This window comes from Daucus carota, chromosome 7, assembly GCF_001625215.2.
Source record: "Daucus carota subsp. sativus chromosome 7, DH1 v3.0, whole genome shotgun sequence".
NCBI classification, from domain to species: Eukaryota; Viridiplantae; Streptophyta; class Magnoliopsida; order Apiales; family Apiaceae; genus Daucus; species Daucus carota.
In genome coordinates this window covers 29,815,537-29,833,308 of record NC_030387.2, presented here as the reverse complement: position 1 = coordinate 29,833,308, position 17,772 = coordinate 29,815,537, and the positions used below count along the sequence as shown (strand labels likewise).

At 34.8% G+C, this 17,772-nt stretch overlaps 3 protein-coding genes across 6 annotated transcripts; all 3 read left to right on the top strand.

The window, feature by feature from the left end:
• The first annotated feature begins 449 nt into the window (after window positions 1–449).
• LOC108196903 (probable E3 ubiquitin-protein ligase RHB1A) lies at window positions 450–4,839 on the top strand. 4 transcript variants are annotated; one of them, XM_064081662.1, is made up of 7 exons: window positions 475–665; window positions 1,157–1,260; window positions 1,362–1,479; window positions 2,563–2,641; window positions 3,494–3,863; window positions 3,975–4,084; window positions 4,434–4,839. In XM_064081662.1, exons 4-7 carry the CDS (start codon window positions 2,579–2,581, stop codon window positions 4,455–4,457), a joined length of 567 nt encoding a protein of 188 aa, XP_063937732.1. In that variant the 5' UTR covers window positions 475–665; window positions 1,157–1,260; window positions 1,362–1,479; window positions 2,563–2,578; the 3' UTR covers window positions 4,458–4,839. The 4 variants fall into 4 exon arrangements, with proteins under 4 accessions (XP_017219874.1, XP_063937732.1, XP_063937731.1 ...); XM_064081661.1 differs by having other exon boundaries at window positions 1,157–1,479; XM_017364385.2 differs by lacking the exons at window positions 1,157–1,260; window positions 1,362–1,479 and having other exon boundaries at window positions 450–665.
• A 4,082-nt stretch (window positions 4,840–8,921) lies between these two features.
• On the top strand, window positions 8,922–11,776 carry LOC108195710 (G-type lectin S-receptor-like serine/threonine-protein kinase SD2-2). Its single transcript, XM_017362684.2, has one exon. The coding sequence runs from the start codon at window positions 9,100–9,102 to the stop codon at window positions 11,662–11,664; it is 2,565 nt and encodes an 854-aa protein (XP_017218173.1). The 5' UTR covers window positions 8,922–9,099; the 3' UTR covers window positions 11,665–11,776.
• A 1,878-nt stretch (window positions 11,777–13,654) lies between these two features.
• LOC108195711 (ubiquitin-conjugating enzyme E2-23 kDa) lies at window positions 13,655–17,201 on the top strand. Its single transcript, XM_017362685.2, has 6 exons — window positions 13,655–13,810; window positions 13,891–13,970; window positions 14,709–14,823; window positions 14,929–14,981; window positions 15,080–15,208; window positions 16,848–17,201. The coding sequence occupies exons 1-6, from the start codon at window positions 13,767–13,769 to the stop codon at window positions 16,991–16,993; spliced, it is 567 nt and encodes a 188-aa protein (XP_017218174.1). The 5' UTR covers window positions 13,655–13,766; the 3' UTR covers window positions 16,994–17,201.
• The last annotated feature ends 571 nt before the right edge of the window (window positions 17,202–17,772 follow it).

Below are 17,772 nucleotides of genomic sequence, written 5' to 3'. Positions count from 1 at the left end.
ATTACTGAATTGATATGACTTGTAGTTGGTATTGATAAGGTAAGTAACTAAACAACAGCCTAGCAATTATAAACTAAAAAAATGAATATATTTATATAAAATTAATATTATATATATAATATTAAATATTTATATTATATATATAAATACGCGGTTCGGTTTTATAACGGGTTGATTTAATATAAAACCGAAACCAACCCACAAACCACGGTTTTTTAAATTAGTCGAACCGAAACCGTAAACCTCATTTCGGTTTCGGTTTGGATCGGATTAATATCGGATTGGTTTATGCGGATTTTGCGGTTTAAACCAGACCGTGATCACCCCTACTAGATACATCCGAATCACCATTTTTGAGGTATATGTTGGTCAGCTCTGGACGGGAGGTGAGGAGTTTGTAACTTGTACGCTACAAACACCTTTGCATATTAAACTCATCAAAATATTCATCTCATTAGTCCCTTTGTACGCTTTAGTTTGTATGTTATCCTAAGTTTATTTATAGTATTCGTTACAGTTTACATGACCAATATTATTATTATTATTTTTATTTTTATAAAGCGTGGAAATTTTAGGCGGCTCATTTGGTATACAGAGGCTGCATCTTTCTCCTTCACCATAGACTCAACAACACTCATCCTCCTGTGACTCAAGACTTTATCTGGGTATTCATCTCTGTTCTACACGTATCTATCTATCGATTCTTCTATAAATATATATTTATTTTTGATTAAAACTCTTATCCTTGTGTTTTATGTTCTTTTTTCAAGTTTTTAGAGGACTTGTTGGTTGTGTTTTCTGTGAGTTTTTGCTCCTTGTTTATACATGTATGCATCTGCTGACTGTGTATTATGTGCTTTTTGAGGTGCTTTATCATCTGGGCTTGTTTGGTTTTACTTGTAGAAGTAGAGAATTGTAAAATTTATGTGCTGTGTAGAATTTAGCATTATATTTCTATATTTATTGTTTAGGTTAGGGAAAGATATTTAAACAAAATTTTGTTTAATTAGTGTTCACTTGCCAACAATTGACCAACTAAAAAGGGATATGTGATTGCTATACACACTACAAGAGGTTTCTAATTCATTATTGCTCTGAAGGATTTTCATTAGTTTGTGTTTCTGATGATCGTGGTGGTTTGAGACATTTTTCCTAGGATGATCATGTAGCCAAATCCTACTTGGAAAAGAATTCAGCTTCACAAACACTGGAAGATGTCAAATATGAGAGTTTAGCTTTATCAACTGAATTTAATAAGGGGTAAGGATTGAAAAGAAAATTCATGAACTGGTTGGAAGACTGGCAAAGGCTCCCTTATACTTCGCCCTATTGTGACTCTTCCAATTTCGACCTCTTCACAGATATTTCTGAGACGAGGCGTCTTTTACGAGCTTCTGCACCTAACCATACAAAGAAAACTGAGAGACAGCATGTCAGCAGTCTGCGTAAAGCTCTTTGCTTTCGCAGAAGTTTACTAAGGTGCAGTTTGAGTGCCATCCAGTTATATCTTGCATTTTAAAGAAGTGTGACACCCAAACTGTGGTTCTTAGGGACGTTAATCAACATGAAAGTCTTATTTAGCAACACCACTGCTGATATTGGAGAATATATAATATGTGTGGTTAATGGAAGAAAGGTGCTTTAGAGGAGTGCGGGATTGTACAAGAACACAAATGAACATCTGAACTTAATAAAAAATGTCTGTGATGATGATTTCGGTGGCAGTAGATACGCTTCGGAAGGAGAGTCAGATCATAATTAGTTTTCTAAATATGCATGAAACTCAACAAAGTTCTTGACTTCTTTCAACTTATGTGTACAACCTAATAGTAAATTTCCGGGGCTGTCAACAATATGCATTTAAGTATTCCTAGGCAGTTACATGTTATGATTTTGCATATTGTTCCCCAATTCCGATCCGCCCGGCATTTAGCTAGAGCAAAGTTCTAACATCACAAGCCACCGTTTCGCCAAGTCATTACATATGTTTAGAGAGAAAAAAATCTCATATAACTTCGGACATTATAATCAAGGGCTGTGGTATACAGTTAAAGTTTGTAAGAGTAAGAATACTGTATCTTCAAGAATAGTCGGATTTGAATTTGAGCTCTTACTGAAGTTACTAATTTCTTTAATTGGTCCTGTCACCGAAAAGCTAATCCAAAAAGGAAAATAACAGAAAGGCTGATACGAATGCTATCTGACTCTTTTTAACAAATCCGGTACTTTAAATATTGCAAGTTTGCAACTATGTTCTTTAAGAGTTTAGTGCATTTTGATATTGAAAATCCTTTTTGTAGAGTTCAATACAATTACTTATTATTGGTTCTATGTCCCTTCTCTGGCATTATGTGATTCTTATAGATGTGAAAGTATATATTGATTATATGTACTTGTTTTGTATTTTACTTGCTAAAAGTATTCCCTTATGTTTTTTGGTAACTCCTGAAGTTGCTTCTGTCCATTAATAACTTTGTATTTTGTGTACTTTTTTGCTAAATTCTTACACGTTTTAAAGAAGGTGAAGCATTTTACTAACTCTGGTTGCTTTTCGTTAATTAGAAGATAAGTGCAAAAAATGGGTGTTTGTTGTAGCTCTACAAAGAATAACCAGCTTCATGGGACACCTATATATTATTATGTAAGTATCCTCGCGATTGCCTTTAGCTTATTCTTTAATTCACTTTTCTCATTTTCAGTTATGTATTCACTTCCTTAAGTTTGAGCATTTTGGCACACGTGCATCTTAATCATTAAGAACATAATAATTCACTGTTCGAACATCATTGTTTTAGGTGACATTTCAATTCATAGATTATAGTGTTATCTAATCCCTCTTGAGATGTTGAAGGAACAGCATTGCAACTGTTGTGTACCTTCACTTATGGATTCTGCTGTCACTTGCGTACTGTTACCCCTAATTTGAGTATGAGACTCGGACATGGTGCAGACTCAAGTGTCGGACTCTTCATTGTAGAAATTATAGGATCATTGTATATGCATCCAATTAGACACAGGTGCATGGACTCGACATGTAAATCTAATATATGAATTTTCAAGTTTTTCCATCTCTTTTACTCAGAATCTTTATCTCGTCACTTTACCAGTGCTGGTATGGAGTATGAGCACCTGACTTTTATTTTGAGCTCTTTGTTTCACCTCGACCATTTCAGTTGTCTGAATAAATGGTCCTTTTATCAATTCGAAGAACAATATCTGTTACTAATATATGCATTGGATTATGTATATAAAAAAGTTTATGTTGTAAAATCAAGTAATATGTAATTATGCCATAATCTCCTATTTATTTTTTCAATATATGCCAAAACTTAAGTTTTCTTGGAGCACCATGTATCACATGACATAATCAAAGGAACTATTCCAGTGCTTGTTTAGACTTCTTTTTTGCTTCCTTGTTATGTCCATAGACTCGGTCTTTAGGGGAATTTCTCTATCAATTCTATTTGAGTTATGTCTTCTCATCTCTCTCCAGTGTTCACCAGCTGTGGAAGAGCATAGGTCATTGACATCTCATGACGGTGCAGCTGTTGCTCGTACAACTGGATTTATTGTTGATCTGAATCTGGATACATCAAGCCCCGACACCTTCCAACGCCCTCCTACACCAATTCCATTTGATGTTTTAGGGTATCCGCAAACTATAGATTCTAATTTTGCGGGGCTAATAATTAGCGGTAGTAGCTTGCACAAAGGCACTTATTTGAGTCACAAGGAATTAGATTGCAAGGTTCAAGTTGGTGACCTTGCCTCCCCAACCAAACTTGGAGTTGAGTTGAGCAAGTTAAATGAAGTTGATGCTCCAAAAACAGAAGAAGAGGATGTTTGCCCCACATGTTTTGAAGGTCTGTTCTAGGGAACTTCTCGTGATGATTAATAATATTTTATCACATTTCCAGTGATTATTGTTACCCATTCCAGATCTGTAACTTATAGCTTTCATGCCATTTTTGCAGATTATGATGTTGAAAATCCAAAGATCATTACAAAATGTAACCACCACTTCCATCTGTCATGCATTCTTGAGTGGATGGAAAGAAGTGATACCTGCCCCATATGCGATCAGGTTTGTGGCTCACTGTATTTATTTTACATACTGATCTAGTGTTATTTTTTTAAGTTATTTTGATTGAAAAGAAAAGATAAACATTCTGTAATTATTTGCGAGATTAGGAGATGATTTTCATACTACTGAAATGCACTTAGGTAGCTTGATGGTGAACTAAATAAACTGATTATCTGATTTACGTGGTATGCTAAGCGGAATTTTTGTCAATGATGAAAACTTTCCAATGTTATATTATATCTAAAGTATTCTTGTAAATGTGTTAATTTTGACTTTCTAAGAGACCGAGCCTTGATTTCTTCTTGATTAATATGTGCAAGTGTTGACCCGTTTTGTCTCTGTGTAACAGGAAATGGATTTTGAAGTGTCATAATGGTCGCTGATGGCGTTTCTAGTGCTAAGGTGCAGTAACAACCTAAATGGTTCATTGTTATTCTCGTCGTACGTCTTCCACAGATGGCTGTATATACAAATTGCTATACGTGATTGTCCTTCCCTCTGCTCCGGGGAGGAAGATTTATTCTTTTAATCTACAATTACCGATTCTCTTTGCCTGTAAGCCAAAGAGTGATTGAAGCTGCATGATGAAGCTAGCAAAATGCAGAATAGGTTGTTTTGTACAGATTGAAGTTAAATTATAATTGTGATGATTTCACTTGAAGACCTTTTGCTCAGTAATGTACACCTAGCTCCTGACCCAAAAAAGTAATGTACACCCAGTTACTGTATAAATTGCAAAGATTTATCTTGGAGTACTCGAGCAATCTATGTTTTACAATTTTACCAGTGAATAGATTATACTCCTTCTGTTTCAAAATATATGTCCATTTTAGAAAAAAATATTTGTTTCAAAATACTTGTTCACTTCAACTTTCAATGTAAATTTATATTTCCAAAATCAACTCTACTTTACATGTTTCAAATTTATATTTCCAATATCAACCATATACCACATATTGGGTTCAATTAATGACTTAATACATCTCTTTTTTCTCAAAATTCACTTTTCTTAAATCGGTTTTTCTAATGTGTGCCCAAGGGCACACAATAAGCACGAACACTCATAAAAATGGCTTCTTTTGATTGGTGGAATTGGTGTAAATGCAGGGGGGCCATTAACATTTATTATCTATCCACCAATCAAAAGCTAGTATTTTCTGCGGTTTACCTTGGTTCACGTGGTTTGCAGGCTATTACGTGAGCTCGTGGGTTTACCCAGTGCGCACCCGAAGGGTAGCGGCTGCGGGTTCCTACGTTAAAAAAAAAAAACTAGTATTTTCATGAGAGTTAGTGACTATTGTGTGCCTATGGGCACACCATAGAAAATTCGTTCTTAAATTATGTGATTTTTTGAAAGTGAACATATAATTTGAAACGGAAGGAGTAGATGATTTGAAATCACTGACAAATTTGAGTATAAATATTTTTTAATGTGTTGGATGTTGTTAGTCAGTAGACTCAGTACTAGAATTTTATAATGGCCAAAATTAATACTCCAGGGGCAAGACTTGTGAAAGCAGGACAGAAAAATCAATCTCTCTGGATGCCATTGCTGTCAATTTTGAAACAAAAAATAAAAGGTGAGTGGGTGGGTTACCAGATCAAGTAAAGAGTTGAAATTTTAGAAAACCATCCCATCACCTTTTTTTGCCGCCTCTCCTCACATTTAATCCAGATTTTGGATGATAAAATGTTTATATTAGTTTTTCAACTCGAAAAACAATACTCCCTCCGTCCCCCTAGTAGTATACATTGGGGGACGGGGACGCGGCACGGACTTTAATGCTCCTGAAAAGTGTAGTTGTGCAATCTATTTTTAAAATTTTTCTTTTCTGAATTAAAGTCCGGATGTTATATTTTTATACAGAAAAAGAAAATCTCAAAAATAAGTTACGGAACTATATTTTATAAGAGCATCTCCAACCATTGAAAGCCCTTGGCTAAAATGTGAGTTGACATACTTAAAATAAAAATATTTAGCCAACAGCTCGAAAAACACAACTCCAACCATGCTCAGCTGTTGTCTATAAATTTAGCCAACCTCCTATGGATGGCTAAATTTGTCGAACCTCTACAGGTCTGTAAGAAATCTGTAGGAAGATTGCACATCACTTATTACCATATTGAACTGATATATTCTATTTTAACAATATAAAATATTAATAACATACTATTTTTAAATTATAGCCAACCAATATAGCCAATACCATTGAAGCAAAATGTCTCACAGGTTCAGCAAATTTTACATAATGTCTTACAGATCCTATATAGCCAACGATTATAACCAACGCCGTTGGAGATGCTCTAAGAGCATTGAAATGCGTGCCGAGCAGTTAAAAAGAAACGTATAGAATTAAATGGGACAGAGGGAGTACCTCTAAATATTTATATAATTTTTTATGGGTTTGGCTAGTGGGTGCCCATGGGCACATGCTAAGCACTAACATTTATAAAATTGGAGAGTTTTGATTGGTGTGGTTGTTGCAACTACAGGGGGTCCATCATAATTAAAGAAGCTAAGCCAATAGAAATCATCCAAATTCATAAATTTTGATGCTTAGTGTTTGCCATGGGAACATCATAGAAAAACCATTTTTTATTCAGCCGAAACCGTTTTACGCAAAGACCTCCCCAATTTCTTACTCCCTCCGTTTCTTTTTACTTTGCTCGTTTGAGATGTCGGGACTGTTCATAACATGAGACAAATGATTAGTTTACGCTAAATCTATGAGACCAAATATAGTCATGAGTGATCTTGTTGGATTCGTATTTATGAGTATTTTAATACGATGAAGTTTTTATATTCAACACTAATATGAAACTAAAGATATTAACGATAGAAAATGTGTATTGGCAAACGTGTCCAAGGCAAATGAGAAAAGTAATAAGAGACGGAGGGAGTACAGTATGGTATGTGGACCTGCTGACTGATTGTTGCCAGTCATTTGTGCTCAGAAATGGCAATCAAGGGGTTACTTTAGTATTTTCAACAGGGACGTTCCATCACAATAATTTCTTATAAAGTAAATTAATGATTGACTATAAGAAACTCAGACCTTGTAAATTACTATAGCACTACTCTCTGTCCATCAACTGGATGTTTCTTTTTATTTAATAAAAAAGTGTGGCTTCTTTAAGTTATCAAAATATTTAAAATAAAATTATTCAAATATTTTCAACTTATAAATTGTCAACTCCAAATTATTTATATCCCGTTTATTTATTTTAAATAATATAAAAATATAAAGTGCACAATCTATTTCAACGGCACTGTGCCAACTTTTCACAAAAGCAAGAGAAAGACGAAAGTAACCCATAAAATACACCGGAACTCATTTAAAAGTTAATAAATTATGATTTCTTTTTGTAAGTATTATTCCTCGTTGAAAAACAGCCGAGCTCGTGAGTGGCCTCCTGTAGGGGTGTGCACGGGTCGGTTCGGCTCGGTTTTTAGCTAAAACCGTTACCGAACCGTATATGTCGGTTCGGTTCGGTTTCTACCTTAAAACCGTTACCGAACCGTTTCAATCGGTTTTTTTCGGTTCGGTTAACCGTCGGTTTGGTTACGGTTTTTTTCGGTTTCTTATAATAAAAAATATTATACAAATTTAATAATCAACTCAAAAAAAATTTTAATAAAAAATAAGGTATAATCACTAATTAAATATTATTCATTAGTACGTATTTTACCAAAATAAATAAGAAAGAAAATATTTAAAATATAAATACTTATTAATATAATCGAAATGAAGTAGATGAGCACTATTACGGTATGTAAAGATGATCCAAAAATGTAAAGTATGAATCAACCCGGTGTTTTTTTTTTTAAGGAAACGAACTTGCATTACTTAGAAATTATCAGAATTCAGTCAAGGCTTAGTTACACAGTATCTCTTTATGAAAATGATGTTAATTACTATCTACTCTACTACTCTCTCTCTACTTAAATATAACAAACTACTGTAACTTGCTGACTTGTAACTATAGTTGAGGTGGATAGTTCCTTGCTTAGAGCATCTCCAATAGCCTCCTCATAGTGGCTCTTAAATTAAAATTTGAGGAGGATGAGATTTTTGCTTGCTCCAATAGCCTCTTAGTTGCTCTTAAATTTACTAAATTTCTCCTCTCTCTCCTCACTTTTAAGAGCTACTAGTCACTCTTAACTAATATTTTATAATATACTTGTAAGCACACATTCTCTCTCCATCCACTTTCATTTGTACTTTTATGCACATGATTTGCTTTTAATAATATAAAAACAAAATAAGGAGTGAACATAGGAGTATTGTTGGAGTTGAACCCACTTTAATTCATTAAGAGCCAATAATTTATATTATATTTAAGAGTGGGTTAGGAGACTATTGGAGATGCTCTTAGCAGATAATATACCAATAATACCAATGTAATAATTTATTTTATATAAAATATATAATATATAATAAATTATATAATATTATATAAGCGGTTCGGTTTTTCGGTTCGGTTTTAGGTGTAAAACCGTAACCGTCGGTTCGGTTAACCGTCGGTTCGGTTGAGCTACGGTTTTTTTCGGTTTTTGTCGGTTTCGGTTTTTTTCGGTGTGGTTTTTCGGTTTTTCGGCTCGGTTTCGGTTTTTCGGTTTTTTTTGCTCACCCCTAGCCTCCTGTCTGCCACCATCTCATTCATTTTCTTAATTCCACTTTTACCCCTCAATTTCACTTGAAATTATATCACACCACTATAAATACTCATTTGTCATGTTACGCTAAGCCCACAAGGTCATTATTGTACTTTCACCGACCTCTCTCTACCATCTTGTCCGTGAGTAAACTACAGCAGCCTTCTAACATATATCCGCAAAAAATCTCACTTTCTCCTGCTTTCTCTCTCAAACCTCAAGAAAAACACTACTCTCTCTCTAGAAAATTAGGAGAGACACCTCTCTCTCTCTCTCCCTCTCTCTCTCTCTCCTTACAGTGAACCATGATTTCTTGCTTACACACTGCCGGTACCTCACCCTCTCTCAAATTCTTGAAATGAACACAATAATGCCTTTAATTCCCCTCTTCGTTCTCACTTATTTTCACATTTTTACTGCATTTGCCCAAAACCCAACTTCAATTTCACACACAAAACTCACTGAACCCCCCATCAAAATCTCAAATTTAACTGGCCCAGATGCTCAGATTACACGACCCCTCACTCTAATCACCGGAAACGCTACAATTTCCAGCCCAAACAAGACTTTCAAGCTGGGATTTTTCTCTACAAATGATGAATCTAGAGTATATTTAGGCATTTGGTACGCTTCTATACCGACCCTAACTTACGTTTGGGTCGCAAATCGTGAGTCTCCGGTCGGAAATTTAGCGGCGGCGAGTTTGGTATATTCCGGCGACGGAAGTTTGGAAATTATTGATACTTCTTTGAAGTCACCGGAAAATGTTGTGTGGAGAAGTGATAATGTGCTTAATGGTACTAATGTGAAGCTTTTAGAGCAGGGTAATTTGGTAATTTTGTCGTGGAGGGGTGAAATTGTGTGGAACAGTTTTAATTATCCGGCGGACACGTGGCTGCCGGGAATGAATTTGACGGCCGGAAAATGGCTGACGAGTTGGAAAAGCTCGAATGATCCTGCACCGGGGAATTATTCGCTCCGGTTATCGCAAGATTATGGTGAGATTGTATTAACTTATAATGGTGATTATGTTTATTGGGACACCGGAAAATGGTCGATGAATACATTTTCCGGTGTCCCGGAAATGTCTATTCCGTATATTTACAGGTTCCATTTTGTGTCTCCGTGGACCCCGAATGCGTCATTCGGGTACACGGAGACAGCATTAGAGGGCGGAAAGCCGCCCTTGACTAGGTTTTCTCTTGATTATACTGGGCAGTTGAAGCAGTTTACGTGGTCCCCGCAAACTGCTAATTGGAATATGTTTTGGTCACAGCCTGAAAATGAAAATATTTGTAAAGTGTATGGATTGTGTGGGAATTTCGGGTTTTGTAATGCTAGAATGTTGAATCCTTGCAAGTGTTTGATTGGTTTTAGGCCGGTTGATGGTGTATCTTGGGATGCCGGAGGTTTTTCTAGTGGTTGTCGTCGTGATAGTGATGAGGATTGTAATGTTAAGGATGGATTTAAGGAGGTCGGGGTTGTGGGTTTCGATGGGGCAAAGTGGGAATCTTTTGAAGCAAGTAGGGATGATTGTGAGAAAAGATGTTTGAATAATTGTTCTTGTATTGGTTTGTTTCACAATGTGAAGTCTAATCTTTGTAAGAATTTGTTTGGGTCAATGTTGAATATTCGGAATCTTACATTGAGTAGCACTACTGATGAGGTGCTTCATGTAAGGGTGCCGAAAGAAGGTATAGACAGGAAGAGAAGGAAGAAAACGCTTGTTTATGTTGTCACAACCTGCGGGATTATAGTGATATTTACACTGATGGGTGTTCTCTTATTTATCACAAGGAAAAGAGTGATGAAGAGAAGAAAAGAAAAGAAAGACACTATATATGCCGTGACAAATTTGAAGGTATTTACTTACAAAGAGCTTCATGCCGCAACTAAGGGGTTCTCGGAGAAGCTTGGTCATGGGGGTTTTGGAGTTGTATTTTTAGGTCAACTATCTGATTCGTCTCTGCCAGTGGCTGTAAAAAGGCTTGAACGACCGGGCAGTGGTGAGAAAGAATTTCGAGCAGAGGTATGCACCATTGGGAACATTCAACATGTAAATCTTGTGAGGCTAAGGGGATTTTGTTCTGAAGAGACGCACAGGCTTCTTGTTTATGATTACATGCCAAATGGTCCTCTTAGTGGTTACATGAAGAAAGATGGTCAGCATTTGAGTTGGGATGTTAGGTTTCGTGTTGCAATGGGAACAGCTAGAGGGATTGCTTATTTACATGAGGAATGCAGAAATTGCATCATACATTGTGATATAAAGCCGGAAAACATTCTCTTAGATGAAGATTTTTCAGCTAAGGTGTCAGACTTTGGATTAGCAAAGCTAATAGGTCGAGATTTTAGCCGTGTATTAGTCACGATGAGGGGCACATGGGGCTATGTGGCACCAGAATGGATCTCCGGAGTGGCAATCACTACAAAAGCTGATGTGTATAGCTACGGAATGACTTTGTTAGAACTAATAGGTGGTCGAAGGAACGTAGAGGGACCACCTTCATTTGGCAAAGCTAATGGAACAGGTGAAAAGTGGTTTTTTCCTCCATGGGCTGCACAACACATAATCGCTGGAAATGTAGCAGCTGTGATCGACGAGAGGCTTGGCGGAGTCTATAATACCGTGGAAGCCGAGCGATTGGGAATGGTGGCGATATGGTGTATACAAGATGAGGAAGAACAAAGGCCTACGATGGGAATGGTGGTAAAAATGTTGGAAGGTGTAGTGGAAGTAACCGTTCCACCACCGCCAAAGCTTCTCCAGGCATTGGTTTCTGGCGAATCGTTTCACGGGGTCGGAGTGGATTCTGGAAACAGAGCATCAACAACTGCTGGTAGCCAGTCTGATAGTGATCATGTACAATTGTCTGAAGCAAGTAGAGATGCTGCATCTTCTCCCAAGCTCTCACTTGGTTAGCTTGTGTAGACCTTTTCAACTTGTTTGGGGAGAATATTGTGTAAAGCTCATTCAGCTCTACCTTTTTGTATTATTATTGGAAATATCACAAGTACGAGAAGATTTTGAACCACCACAGCTCAAAGAACCAAAATCCCTTGAGCACTAATGAAAATATTAAAAGAGCCAAAATCCCTTGAGCACTAATGAAATTTGTTTATTTATGAGTTAATTACACTTTGTAACCTCTAGGTTTGCTCCAAACGCAGTTTAGTACCTGAACTTTAAAACGTGGCAATATGTACCCTAAACTTAATATTCTCGTGCAAGTTGTAACCCCTAGTCACTATTCCGTCCAAATCTGCCGTTAACTTTAACTGTTTGAGAGGAAACAATGTGTATATTAGTTTATAACAGCTACTTTATCCCCTATGACCCCCAAAGTTTATGTATTATATTTTGAAATTATTTCTGAACACACAAAACGATGTAAAAAAAATTGAAATAATTTTTAAAATATGTACTTATTTTAGAATTTTAAAATAAGTTACATCGTTTATGTAAAAATAAATAAATTTTCAGATTCTAAATCTAGACATATTTTTAAAATTATTTTAAAATTTTTTATATCGTTGTGTGTGTTCAGAAATAATTTCAAAATATAATACATAATTTATGAGGGGTCACAGAGGGTAAAGTAGTTATTAGAAACTAATATACACACAATTACCTCTCAAACAGTTAAAGTTAACGGTAGATATGGACGGAATAGTGACTAGGGTTACAACTTGCATGGGAATGTTAAGTTTAGGATGCATATTGTCACGTTTTAAAGTTCAGACTCTAAAGTGCTTCTTGACTTATTACACGAACAATACGAATAAATGTTCATAACTTATAATCAATATTGCACTAATAATAAAATATGGAAATTAACAAAATAAAATAAAATTATATAATGACAACATCCGAGAACGTAGAAATCGGAAACCAAAATTTAATTGATTGAACTACATTTTCAGAATTTATTGAAGATTTTTTGATTAAATCAAAGATTTTAGTCGGATGAGACTATAAATGATAGATCGATGTGTTTTACATTTTTGTGTTTTTCAAAAATGTAATCAAATTTTTTAATAAATTAGAAATTTTAAAAATAATGACTACACCCCTGAAATTCTGTTCTTATCTTATTTAGGAAGATTTGAGAATAAACATGATCATGTAGTTTCACTGAATTTTTTAGGGGTGTCAAACGGATAAAACGGATACGGATTTGCCCATATCCGTATCCGTATCCGCCTACTCAAAATCGGATCCGGATCCGGATACGGATATGCAAATTTTAGAATAAAAAGATCCGTATCCGTATCCGGCCGGATATTATCCGGATACGGATAATATCCGTATCCGCTTTTTCAAACATCACCAAAATCAAATATAAATTCTGAGATTAATTAAAAAAACATATTTTGAACCGTTCAACAGCAAATGTATACCCAATCAGAAATTAATAACATACTTTAACAGAAGTTTGGGCATTCAGGCCAAATATTTCGAACAAAATATTAATTTCAACAACTTAAAATCACAAAACAACACTATCTGTAACAATTTTAAAAAGAAAAAGTTTGATGAAGATAGTTCCATTTTCTCCATTTGCAAGATACTTAATGTATCTTCTTTATTTTAAATATTAATTCTTTTTCAAAATTTATATGATAAAATAAAAAATATAAGTAAATAATAAATTTATATAAGTATTATTATATACATATAATAATAATTTCGGATACGGATATTTTCGGATACGGATACGCCTATATTCATATCCGTATCCGCAAACCCCGGATTCGAATACGGATAATATCCGTATTATTCCGGATACGGATTATATCCGCTTTTTCTCGGATACGGTAACGGATTTTTCGGACGGATATCGGATCTTTCGGATTTTTTTGACAGCCCTAGAATTTTTTATGAACTAGTCCAGGCCAGTAGCAGTTGTATTTTAGTAATTTTACTTGTCTTTTTGCTCAGCAATAAGACTCTCTTTTATCTCTCCCCCTCTTTCTCATAACTCCTGAAAACACAACTCATTCACTTTCTGAACAAGAATCACCATGTCTTCTCAAAACAAACGCAGAGACACAGACTTGATGAAACTGTTAGTTATTTAATCCTTTTATTTATTTATTTTCCTTTTCTTGCCAATGAATTAATATTTTTAATTGTCTGTTCATTCAGGATGATGAGTGATTACAAAGTGGAGATGATCAATGATGGGTTGCATGAGTTCTTTGTTTATTTCCATGGACCTAGTGACAGTAATTTCTTCATACCCACCTTTTGTTTTTTTTTAATCTTATGTATGTACTGAACTATATGCATGATTGTGTGTGTTTTTGTGCCAGTGTGTGTGTGTGTGTTTCTAAAGGAAGAAATATCTGGTTTTGAATGAGATCACTTTTGGGGTTTTTCTTGTTTTGATTCAGAATGGGTGATCTTCATGTGCTTATTATGAGTTCTGTTGCAGCTTTGGATTGTATACTTGTTTTATTCACTACTTTAGACATAAAGTTTGAATCTATCTTGTGTAATCTTACTGCTCCATATTTCCCTTTTTTGTGTGGAAACATTGAATTTTTCTTTTGATATGGTGGGCACTTGCTTTGCAGTAGAATTTTTTTTTTCTTACAAAGATTACAAACTTTTATTAAGTTTATGATCTTTCGGAAAATTGCAAATTGCATAATTTTGGATGTTCATGTTATCTGATATTGGCCTCAATCAGTTCATCTTTTCTGGAATTTGGGATTGGGATTTTCAGGATACAGAGTAATATTGCCACTTTCATAATGAATACTTTTTTTGTTATTATTATTTGTAAGATAAGTATATATTTCTTCCATAAGAAAAACATTACAGCTGCAAATTTACAGTTTTCTTTCCTTTGTAATTGAGTATATTATGTTATCCTTAACTGGATACATGTACAAGAAATTGCACAGTAATTTTAATTTCTTTTACCTTTTCTTATATAAATTTTTACAATCTGTTAATAGGTCCTTACCAAGGAGGCATGTGGAAAATAAGGGTTAAGCTTCCGGAAAATTATCCTTATAAGTCTCCATCTATAGTCTTTGTAAATAAGATTTATCACCCAAATGTGAATGAAAAGTGAGTATAAGTTGTCTGATGTTCAGTAGGTTTTTATAGAAGGTAATTAGCTGTTTCATTATGTTTATATAAAAAAATTTCATTTGGTGAATAACTTTTATTCAGGTCTGGAGCAGTTTGCCTGGATGTTATTCAACAAAGCTGGAGCCCCATGTTTGGTAATATTAATAGCATTCCTGTAAAATATAATAAGAATTTTCTTGCAGTCGCAGGTTAAAAGTTACTACTGACTGGTGTTGATATCTTTGCTTTATAGATCTAGTAAATGTGTTTGAAGTATTCATCCCGCAACTCCTTCTATACCCCAATCCATCTAGCCCGCTGAATCGGAACGCAGCAGCTCTAATGATACGTGATCAAGCTGCCTATGAAAAACAAGTTAAAGGTATTGAACTTTGTTTACTGTTTTTAAAGTCCTGAAGCGTGCTCTTCTTTTAGTGTCTTTATGGTATGATTAATGATGGACAATATTACTCTGAATAATGCTCATTTCTGCACTTGAAAACATAATTCCTCCTTGAACGCTTTTGTGTTTTATTATATTTACACAACTTAGATATGAGTCGGTTGCACCTGTATCTATTATTAAGTCATAAAATTTTGTTTTTTGTTTAAATTCCTCAATTAAGTATGGCTACAACTTGATACTTCGTAGCAATGCTTCTGATTATACACTCCCTTAAATGATTTACTGATTCATCTAAAATGTGGTCACCACCCTTGTTCAGGCAAGTTGTCTTCTACATCAAATCTGCTTATGCCGATTCTTTCTTTGATTAATACCTGCAAGAGTATAACGTATTGTTTGTTTACATGGTTCAATTCTTGTTGACAATTAATACATGCTGACAGCCTGACTCTTTCATACTTGCCAACTGATTAAGGACCTTCTTGAAACCATATGGACACTTTTCTGTCTTTTCCTCCTTGGCACTTCCACATCATTCATACATGTATACGTATTCTTCAGGACCAACCTCTTTTACAAATTTATGAGTGAAAATCTGTTTTCGGTTTTTATTGTCTTAAGGGAATTACATCAATGCCTCCACAGGGTTTGATCCCTCAACCTCTTATTTCCTAGAGAAGAGGGGTATTCTTGCTAAACTATGATGGTTCTTCGATATTTCCTGCCAGTCACAAGAAAATGCTGTCAACTTTTTTTTATCCAACTTACTTCTAATAATATTGTAATGACTTTTACCCAACATTATATTTCTGATTACTGTAATTCTCTAGGTTCTGATATTTCAGTGTATTTGCTTAAACTATGTGGAGCTTAATCGATGATACTTCCTTTCTGTTATTTGCATCTAGGAGAACTCTAAACCCTGTCCAGTGACTCCAGTCATGGTGATTGATTCTATATTTCTTAATACTTTGAAAGGTTAAAAATTTGCTAGGATGAAAATTTTCTTGTAGGTTCATTTCTATGTGTAGTTAAGCCTAATGGAAAAGAAAGATATAACGTAAACTCATATATAATTAAAATCACTTGGCTTGGCTTTATATAAAACTAAGAACACAACTGACATACCCTATCTTCCTAATAAAATTGCTAGTATTCGAATCAATTCAAAGCTCCGTTTAGTTTCAATCTAGCATAAAATTAAAGCTCCGTCTAATAACATTTAGGGGATGTAGATGCATATGGGGTCAGTCGTCATTGATAAGTTTTTGGTTTCAGCAGTAACAGTTTTTTCTTGATTCACACACAAGTGTGGTTCCGGAAATACATGAAGATGTAATCCGAGAATTGATAATCATTGAGTATTTATGTAATCTTAATTCAGTCTATTAATTTATCATGCTATGCTATCATCTTTCACTGAGTGATTTTTATATTAAATTTCTTTTGATTATATCAGCAGAAATATATTAGTATAAGAATTGGAGTAATCTTTAGCAGTGTTGAAATGTACTATGTAAACTTTTTAATCAATGTTATTCTCAGCTCATGGTTAATTATAAGCAGACCATGTGTACATACATAAAAACTTAAGAGTTTAATTTTTTTTTTCCAGAGTACTGTGAAAAATATGCCAAGGCGGAAGATGTGGGAGAGGCCCTAAAAGAGATTTCAAGTGATGAAGAACCGAGTGATACTGAGTCCAACTCAAGCGATGAAGGGATGGCTGGTTCAGTTGATCCTGGTTCAGTTGATCCTTAGCTACTTGTTTTTGGCTTATGTGTTTAAACATTTTGTTCCTGATCCAGCTCAAGCCACAAAATTAGATAGTATGTGTATTAGTTTCATTTAGCAAATGTAAAGTTTGTGCTTGGTTTTGTTTTGTACATCTCCTTTTTTTTCTGAATTGCTATTCTAGTAACAGCTAAAATACTAGCACTTTAGTATGTTTTTATATTAAATCTGGTCACAGAGGATACTTATAACTAGAAATAAAAAAATATATCTAAGTAGTCCAAAATTGAATCTGATTACTTGTGGTTACCTATCAGCTGGACAAAGGTGTCAATGCTATCTATTTTGTTGACTTAGACTCGATTTAGGTGATGTTTTATGATTAGTTCAAAATTTTGATAACATTGTTTGGTCTCCATGTGAAAAGAGACGGTAATGCGTTTGAATCACGAGTGAGAATGGAGGCTGGTAATGAGAATGAGGGGTATGAGAATGCGTATTCAGGAAGAGTGTAAAGAATGATTGAATCATGAGTGACAATGGAGGCCGGTAATGAGAATGAGGGGTATGAGAATGCGTATGGGTAAGGAATGATTGAATCATGAGTGAGAATGGAAGCCGGTAATGAGAATGAGGGGTATGAGAATGCATATCCAGGAAGAGGGTAAGAAATGATTTATCCTTCACTTGAGGTTGGTTCCCATTGCATCTTCAAGATTTTCACTAACCAGATTCACTAGTGAAACGGAGCTTTCATTAACCAGTTGTCTCTGAATTAATCAAAGCCCTAATTTTTGGTCTCAAAA